Genomic DNA, 9,033 nt, shown 5'->3' on the forward strand with positions numbered 1-9,033 from the left:
CCCCCCCTTCCGCCCCCTCCCCCCGCCTCTCCCCATCGGAGCCCATCCACACCGCCCTCTCTTACCTGGATCTGCTCTGGGTCAATAAACAGTCTCCCTACCAGTCTTCGGAGGAAAGTCTGAACTTCCGACCAGGGGTAGATACTGTTAGAGCCATCCAAGACGATGACCACATCCATGTACGTGGGGCAGCCTAGGAGGAAGGGTGTGCTGATGGGGAACAGAAGGGTAGGAGGAAACTGGGCATGCGGGCAACAAGAGGAGAGGTCGCAGGAGGGCACATTCTATTCACTTATTTGGCAGCTGGGAAGGTACAAGGAAGGTAGCACTGCGGCCCCGGGCAAATGTAGAAACGAATAAAAAGGAGACAGGCATACATACAACTTACTAAAAGAAGAAGAAAATGTAGAAAAAGGGGGGGGGGAGGAGGAGAGGAGAGAGGGGGAGGGAGAGAAGAAGGGGGATTAGGTGCCAGGTAGAAGCAGAGCGCCCCACTATGCTGTAGGAGAACGAGAGGTCGGTTCGGATTGTGGGGAATCAAAGACATAAGCAGTAGAAAGATGTCTGAAAAGAGCATAAGGCATTGCCTGGAGAACACCTTAAATAAAAGGACACGGAGGTACAAAAATAGATGACAAGCAGGGGCACGAGGGGGGAAATGCTCTGGGGCACGGGGTGTGGAGGGATACAGTGAGAGCTGAGGTTTCGAAGCCGGTTCGGGGGTCTAAGTCGGTTCACGGGTCTAAGAGTCCGACTTCTCTGTTGGGAAACGTGGCGTCTCGGCAGGCACGTTGCGTAACCACGAGGGAAGCCCTGCAGGGCCCCCTGTGCAGCCCCGTCCTTTCCCCTCCCGGCACCCGGCGCTGGGCGTCCTCAGGCCCTTCTTCCGGCTCACGTTGTGCGGTGGGTGCCAGGCTTCCCTGCGGCCGGAATGAAGCATCTACGCGGGCACATATCCCCGAACTGAAGACAGAGGAGCCACAGGCACGAGACCAGAGCGGGGCGCAAGCCTGCGGGGAGTTGGGAGAACGGCACCCCGAGGCCTCTCAGCGCATGCCCCTACTTGAAGGATGCACCGGAATCGCGCCCTGGGACCCTCCTCCTTGCTTTCTAGGGTTCTAAACTTCTGGAGCCCTCCACACAGGCCAGGTCCCCGTACCATACTGCTCTCGTCTCTGCCCGATTCCTTCAGAGACACCTTCCCACCGCCACCCTTTCCTCAGCTCACCATGAATCCCCCATCACTGTCTGTCTCCAGCAGAGTCATTCCCAGGTGCATGTTCATGGCAGGGCGAGAGGAATTTCCCAGTGGGTAGTCGCCTGGTTGGAAGGGGGTGGAAGAGAATGAGATCACGGGGTCCCACACGGGGTGCTGGAGCTCAGGGTGATTGGGAAAGAGGATGAAATCAGGTTCAAGTCAAAGGCAGGGGGTACATGGGATGTGGGGATTAGGGTGAGGTGTAAGGGGCCAAGGCTACTAGTGTAACAGGCTAGAGGTTAGGAGTAGAGAGCAAGGCACCTTCTTACCCAAGTGGCCCTTGGCACACGGGGCACTGTGGGAGCCCCCTACAGGGCAGCGATAAACGTCCCCCCTTCTGTCACCTGAAGGCCCATCCCAGGGGGCACCCACCAGCATCCTGGGAGGAGGACACGAGTATAAGTATCGTATGAACATGGCCTTTGCGACGGGCCAGCGGGAGAATGCGTGGGGGTAGCAAGTCTTGAGCCCCAGCCACTTCTACCAGTGACCTTGCCATCTGCCTCCCTCCCCGCCCCCGCCATAAGACTAGCACACTCCCAGTCCCACAGCCCTCTGGCTTCTTCCTCACCAGCGACGTCCACTCCCGACGTGTTGCAAGACACTGTATCCGAATTCAGCCTCGGGTGGCCCTGGGAACAGGCGTGGGTGGTGCGCATCCAGGTTAAAGGGGGAGCTCAGACCTGGGGAGGGGGCAGGAAGCAGTCAGAGAGGTTAATGAATGCCCAGAGAGGCATACCAGAAAGAAGCGCAAAGGGAGTATTTTTATCTCAGCCCATCTCCCTGTTTCTTACTCAGAAGTTGTGCGGGCCTCTGTCAACATCATGTACTCAGAACTCCAAGCAGGGGCGCCTGGGGAGCTCCATCAGTTAAGCGTCTGACATTGGCTCAGGTCATGATCTCATGGCTTGTGAGTTCGAGCCCCTGCATCAGGCTCTGTGCTGATGGCTCAGAGCCTGGAGCCTGCTTCAGATTCTGTGTCTCCCTCTGTCTCTGCCCTTACCCCGCTCACACTCTGACTCTCTCTCCCTCTCTCTCTCTCTCTCTCAAAAATAAATGTTAAAAAAAAAAAAAAAAGAACTCCAAGCAAGGATGGTCTCCTTCCGGTATTTGGGTCCCCAGATGTCTGACCTGTGGCCCTCTGCCATGCTGGTGCACAGCTGTATTTCCATTCCCACCTCTGAAATCTCATTCACAGACATGTCTGGAAGGGTCAAGTTCCTCTTTTCCACATCATTCCTCCTACACATCCTCCCCGACAAGCTGTAAGCGTCAAAGACGGAGAGGGCCTTCCCAAAGCCCAGAACAACTGTTCCTTCCCGACTCTCCCCCGACCCGGGACCTCAGGGAGCACAAGGGGAGGCTAGGGAGTACTGCGTGGCAAGCTCACTCCTCTTTCTGTCTCTTTAGGACGCCCATGTCGTTGCCCCACTCTCTCTCTCTCTCCAGTGCCTGGTCCCTGCTTCATTCCAGCTCTGAAAACCTCAGTGGTAATTAACTGGGTGGGGCTACTCGACTGCCCACACATATGGTTTGCCTTCCGTCCTTACCAAGAGTCCCGTCACCCCGAAGTTTCCCACACCCCGCTTTTCTCACTCACCCACCCTCCCAACTGCCCCTGCCTACCTGTCTTTCTTTCATTCCAGCCCACTCTAAGGACCCTCCCCTCACTCATACCCTGGCTGATCCTTCCCCGCCATCCCCCTCCCTATAAAATCAGAGCTAGAATGGGGTGTCTGACTGGCTCAGTCAGTAGAGCATGCTACTCTTGATCTCAGGGTCATGAGTTCAAGCCTCATGCTGGGCTTAGAGTTTACTTAGAAATAAGATAAAATGAATTTAAAGAAATCGGAGGTGGTATTTTAGGAAACAAAGATTACAGGGCACTGGTGAGGGAAAATTCCAGGCCTAAGGTCCCTCCCACGGTTCTTCCTCATGTCTTGCTCTCTCCTTTCAAGCAGCCCCCTCAGGATACCCCCACCACCAATGGCCATGAACCATTGCTCAAAACATGCTTCTTTTCAGAAAGGTGTTTTCTATGTGAGTTTTCTCCTGCATCCAGGAAACTGGCAGAGCTCTATGACCAGCAACCGTAGCTCATTGGTTAGATAAACCAAGAGCTCTGACCACACAGCTACGCCTCAGGCTGCAGAGACCACCAACGGTAGAGGGAAGTTGGGGGGGAAGAGAAAAGGAATCGGACCAGCCACGTGGAAGGTCACATCACGCTTCTTTTTGATCCACGTACTCCCGCAGGGCTCAGGATGAAGATCTTAGGTAACTGGACACAAATCTGATGCAAGGCCCTTCCAGTCTCAATACCGAAGCCCCCCCCGCCACCCACATACACATACACACACAAGATGCAGAATCAGTGTTAACCTCTCCCGCTTGACCCCGAAGAGATCAACCCTAAACGTCCCGATGCCAAACAGCGCATGCACCTTCCATTCGCCCCAGAAACCGAGAAGGTGACCTCCCTCACCTGTCAGGGTCATCACGGGCAAGAGCAGGTGAAGGATGGCCGGGAGTCCCATGCCTGGCTGTTCTCCGTGTGAGAAGTCCTCTGTGCCTCCGTCCCCCTCCGTTTCTGTTTTCTTTCCTTTCCCTCCCATCCTGCCCCCTCCCACTGGCAGCTAAAAATAAAATTGGAAGGAATGGGAGGAGTGCCGGTGGGGAACTCCGGGGAGCCCCAGACCACGGAAAGGACGGAGCAAACCTCAGCCCATTTCTCTGCCCTGGTGCTGCCCCCTGGAGGCGTCGTGTCAATATGCAAAGAACACGGTTCTTGACTTTCCTGCCCTTTCTCTTCCTTTCTCCCCCCATCCTTGCTGCCAGGAAGTAACACTTTCCTTGGGTTTGGAATAGACACTAGGCATGGGAGACAGAGCCTCTGTACTTCTTACCCTTATTTCTCTTACCCTGGGATACAGAAAACGAAAGAACCGGTGATGGTGATATCGTTTCCCCTCGCCCCCCAGGGGAGCCCCACCGTGTGAACACAGCCAGCCCCCAAACCAAACCTTGCCAGCCTCACTGCACTTCGTCCTGTTCATGGCTCAGCCCACGTTGCCCTCAGGGCATTACAGCTCTTGGAGGGACCAGGAACCAGGAACTGGTAGGCAGTGTGCTTTGTGGGACCCACACAAGTACTTGCACATCAGACCCTGGTACTATGCCCTGCGCTGGGGCAGGTGTTCAGTGAAAGTCTGGGCGAGGATGCCAGCGGCCAAGCCCACGGAAAACCCAAACCACGGCAACAGGAGTTCGAGGCCTTGGGTGCCCAGAACACACAGGACCAGACCGCACGCCGAGGAGCAAACCGATCTTTAATGTGCTGACCCGGGAGGCTCGCTCCCCATCGTGGGCACAGGCCACAGCTATTTACACGGAGTCTCTGTACAGTATTTACAGCAAGATGCCGCACACAGCATCATTCCGCACAGGCAAAGAAGGGGCCGGGGCAGGCTGGGGAGCAAGGCCCTGAAATGAAAGGGTGCGCAGAAATCTGTGGGTGTGAGCGGAGGGCAGGGCCGAGGCCCGAGGGAGGCTGGTGAGGTAGACGTCAAGGAGGAACCGCTGAGCCACCACGGTGGCTGAGGGGGAGAGTCCACTGGGACAGAAGTCTTTAAAATTATGCTCTGGTGGCATGTGAAAGGGATAAAATCTGCCACCAGTCACCTTTGTGAGGGAAAAGATGAAGGCAGTGAGAACCTTTCAGGCCACCCCTTCTACCTCCCCTTACCAAAAAAAGTGTAATTCTGCTGCTGCTGAAAATTCCTAGGACAGCCAACGGGAGACGGTAAAAAAGAAGAAAAAAAAAAAAAAAGGATGTAGAGACAGAATCCCAAATAGACTTAGAAGAGACAGAGTAAAAGGGGTCAAGAAAGACACAGACATTGCAACGGAGGAGGAAGAAACAAAAGCTCCGAAGATCTGAGCATCAGAATCACCCCGTTGACGTCACAAGTCCCCTCACCTCGCCTTCCCCGAAGCTCCTCTCTCTACCCCTAGATCCTGGGATTTTCACTTTCCCCAAGGAGTAGGATTAGCAGGAGACAGGAATATTGGGCATGACCTAAGATCCATCTCACCCACTGAGATCCTCTCCTAATCCTGTACCTTATCCTCATCAAGGCTTGAGTCTTAGCCAAGGGCAGATGAGGGTAAGAAGAGACAAGATGGAGGACACAAGGCCACAGAGCCCCACAACCCCAGGGCCGCAGCGCCAGAGGCCTAGTTTGTCCAGTGGAATGAAGAGATCACAGGCATTTCTGACCACATCCAGCAGAAGAGGGGGATGGCCTCGAAGGACCCGGGCCAAGAGTAGGACCCGGAGCTGAAGCTTGAGAGCCAGATGAGGCAAGCCTCTTCCTGGAGATGCTGGACCACCAGGGCCTGCATTTTCAATTCCTCCTAGGGCTCCTCCTCCAGAAGCCTTCAGTCGCCGGCTACAAGCTGAAGACTCTTGTTCCATCAGTAGGCGAATCTCATAGGCATCCCGGCTCAAGTTCATGATGAGGGAAAACAGATAGTACCTGGGAGACACAGGCCAGAAGAGTCAGGAAGGGCAAACAATGGCCACTAAGCCCATCAAACAGAACGCGTAAACATTTTTCCCCCATAATGCAAAGGGATTATACATTCGGACACCGTAAGTGAGTGCTACCAGCCACTATTAAGAATGTCTTCCCAACTTTCTATAACTAATCAGTGTTTATGTGTGCCTTAAGATCCTGGCTTAAAATCATGAGCATCACCAAACTGTCCAAGATCAACCTCAAATTTCACCTGCCCAATCCATCAGCACACCCACGTTCAACATGAACTATAAAAATGCAAATGTTTTGCGAGACCAAGCTTCAGTTGTTTCAGAAACTCAGACACATTATAGATCTTTTAGATCCCATCCTTTTGTTAAACAACAACAAAAAACAAAAATGGAGACCCAGAGGTGTTCGGCCACTTGCTAAATGTGTTAGATTATCAATTCCTTAAGAGCCATCTATGTGTGGCACGCAAGGCTGGCTCAGGTCAGTAAGGGCATACAACTCTTGACCTTGGGGTTGTGAGTTTCAGCCCTATGTTGGGCATAGAGATTACTTAAAAAACAAACACACACCAAACAGTCTATGGTTTTGAATTTTAACCCACTATGACAACAGTGGTATATGCTCAATATAACGGCCCTACCTTAAAACATGTCCCGAATCCAGTCCCACCTCTCTCCCTTACCCTCCACGAGCACCATCTCAACCATCAGCACCTCTTCCTTGAACTACTACTTGACGCATTTAACTGGTCTTTTCCTGCCCCCAGTAATCTAAGTCACACAGTAAGTCACATCATCACTCCCGTCTTCAAACTCTCCACCGTTTCCTTCCCATCCCATTTAAGACAAACTCTAGACATTAGACAAGCATTCGGAACTCAGCGTCCGACCCTGCCTTTCTTGACTCCATCTCGTACCTTTCTGTGCTCCACCTATATTAGTGTCTTTCTGTATTTTGATCTCATCAAGCTTGTTCCTGCTTTAGGACCCTTATTCTGCCTCATCCATCCACCCAGAATATTCTCCCTTCCAAAATCTTCATGTGGCTCATGCTTCCTTGCTCTTCGGGCCTGAGCTTAAACGGTACCTTTCAGAGAGGGCTTCTCTGACTCCCTCATGCCAAGGGAGCGCAGCCTTTTACTCTCTACCACGCAGCCATAATTTAATTTCCTGCACGGCACTTCATTACTCACTGATATGTTTATTTATTATCTCTTTATGTTTGTCTCCTCCCATTACAATGAGAGCTCCATTGGAGCAGGGATCTTTTTTTCATCTTTACCCTTGCTTTTCCAGAACAGTCCAGCCAGGCCTTCACTCCCACCCTTCACACACTATGAGCCACGTGATAGCTATAAGTCACTGATTAACGTGAAGAGAAAAGCAAGACATAAATGGAGACAGAAAGATGCTAATATTACACAACAAACAGAATCATAGGGAAACAAAATAAAAACAAACACAAATGATATGTAGACAGATCATTTTAATCCCAAATCGTGTTTCTCTCCACCTTCATTACCAGCCGGCGCCTTAGTCCGAGCCCGCATCATCTCTGGGCCATATTAGGGCATCTCCTCCTGTTTTGCGCCGCCGCAATCTGTTTTCCACATTGCAGCAAGAGACCTTCTTTAAACACAGTTTGAATCATGTCACATCCCTGTTCAGAACCTATTGTACTTAGGATAGAATTTACACAAAACCAAACCAGAAAAATCCGACCACTGCCCAAGAGGCCTTGCACGAATGATCTGGCCCCTGTATACATTTCCAGCTCAAACTTAGGCCCCTTCCCCTCTATGCTGTCCATTGTGCTGTCCACAAAATCTGTCCTGGTTTAATGCCTTAGACTGGGCTATTTTCTGTTGGAAGGTCTTCTCTGCTACTGTTGGCTTTGCCTAACACCTGCTCCGACTTCAGGTCTAAACTAAACCATTCCTTTCTCAAAGAGTGCTTCCCTAGCCTCTCAAGTGAAATCAGCTCCCCTTGTTATATAGATCTCATAACACTCTGTACGTTTCCACATATACTGGGTTTGGTGTTTGTTTTAATATGACTCTCCCCACTAGACTAGAAGCATGATAAGAGTAGAAACCACATCTGTTCGACTCTTTGCTTTATTCCTTAGCCCATAGTAAGCACTTCCTGAATATTTTTAGAATGAATGAATGAGCAGGCAGTGAAAGGCATAGTCTGTGGTATAGACAGAAGCACAATTATATCAATATAATATCTTAGTCATTCATCATGGGAGAGCATCTGCCTTCCATCTGCCTCCATTCACTATTCTCTGATCGTTTAAAATTGGAATGAATGGGGGCGCCCGGGTGGCTCAGTCGGGTAAGTGTCTGACTTTGGCTCAGTGGGTTTGAGCCCTGCATCGGGCTCTGTGCTGACAGCTCAAAGCCTGGAGCCTGCTTCCTATTCTGTGTTTCCCTCTCTGCCCCTCCCCTCCTCGTACTCTGTCTCTGTCTCTCGACAATAAATACACGTTTAAAAAAATTTTTTTTTAAATCTCAATGAAGATTGGAAGTCAAGTGATTAAGATGTGTACACTCTGGGAAGGCCCTGACATAGCTTTCTCTCACAAAAGGCAAGCCACGCGGTACGGGGAATACAAAAGGTCTTGCAGGATAAAAGGATATCAAACCTGAATGAACGCTGGGCCCACTTCTCCTGATCCACACGGGGAGCTAGTCCAGATTTTCCAGCCCACAGCACGTTGTCACAGGCGAAGTACAAAGCTCGATTGAGGTGACTAACCGTGATGCAGAATCTCAGGACAACATCTGACAGGTGTACAGCTCGTTTGGCCGACTCAAGGGCATCGGCCGAGTTACCCAGGCGTAAAACTTGCGGGCATTAGCAAGGAGAAGCAAGGATGTGGAAGCAGAGGCAAACAGAGAGTGAGACACAGAGAAAGAGAAAAGAAGAAGGTGAAAATCGAGCAAGTGACAGAAACCACACTTTTTAAAAAAAAAAAAAGAGTAAAATCAGGGGCGCCTGGGTGGCTTAGTCGGTTAAGGGTCCGACTTTCGCTTAGGTCATGATCTCATGGTTCGTGGGTTCGAGCCCCGCGTCGGGCTCTGTGCTGACTGCCAGCTCAGATCCTGGAGCCTGTTTCAGTCTGTGACTCCCTCTATCTCTGACCCTCCCCTGCTCACGCTGTCTCTCTCTCTGTCTCCTAGAAATAAATAAAACATTAAAAAAATTAAAAAAAAAG

The 9,033-nt window shown here is 51.4% G+C and overlaps 2 protein-coding genes across 3 annotated transcripts in view; both read right to left on the reverse strand.

The window, feature by feature from the left end:
• The window catches only part of ITGA10 (integrin subunit alpha 10), a 16,217-nt gene extending 12,407 nt beyond the window's left edge, over window positions 1-3,810 (reverse strand). Inside the window, exons 1-6 of the mRNA XM_077753696.1 lie at window positions 3,744-3,810; window positions 1,830-1,941; window positions 1,528-1,637; window positions 1,229-1,320; window positions 896-1,010; window positions 66-193 (exon numbers count right to left, since the gene is read on the reverse strand). Coding sequence (XP_077609822.1) covers window positions 66-193; window positions 896-1,010; window positions 1,229-1,320; window positions 1,528-1,637; window positions 1,830-1,941; window positions 3,744-3,795 — 609 coding nt within the window. The 5' untranslated portion in view covers window positions 3,796-3,810. The remainder of the gene's footprint in view (window positions 1-65; window positions 194-895; window positions 1,011-1,228; window positions 1,321-1,527; window positions 1,638-1,829; window positions 1,942-3,743) is intronic.
• Window positions 3,811-4,568: 758 nt separating this feature from the next.
• Window positions 4,569-9,033, reverse strand: part of PEX11B (peroxisomal biogenesis factor 11 beta) — a 9,558-nt gene continuing 5,093 nt past the window's right edge. For both annotated transcript variants that reach the window (XM_077753617.1, XM_077753624.1), the window contains exons 3-4: window positions 8,461-8,662; window positions 4,569-5,796 (exon numbers count right to left, since the gene is read on the reverse strand). In XM_077753617.1, the coding sequence (XP_077609743.1) occupies window positions 5,391-5,796; window positions 8,461-8,662 (608 nt within the window). In that variant the 3' untranslated portion in view covers window positions 4,569-5,390. The remainder of the gene's footprint in view (window positions 5,797-8,460; window positions 8,663-9,033) is intronic.

The sequence above is a fragment of the Crocuta crocuta genome, unplaced genomic scaffold, assembly GCF_008692635.1.
Source record: "Crocuta crocuta isolate KB4526 unplaced genomic scaffold, BGI_CrCroc_1.0 scaffold620, whole genome shotgun sequence".
Lineage (NCBI taxonomy): Eukaryota > Metazoa > Chordata > Mammalia > Carnivora > Hyaenidae > Crocuta > Crocuta crocuta.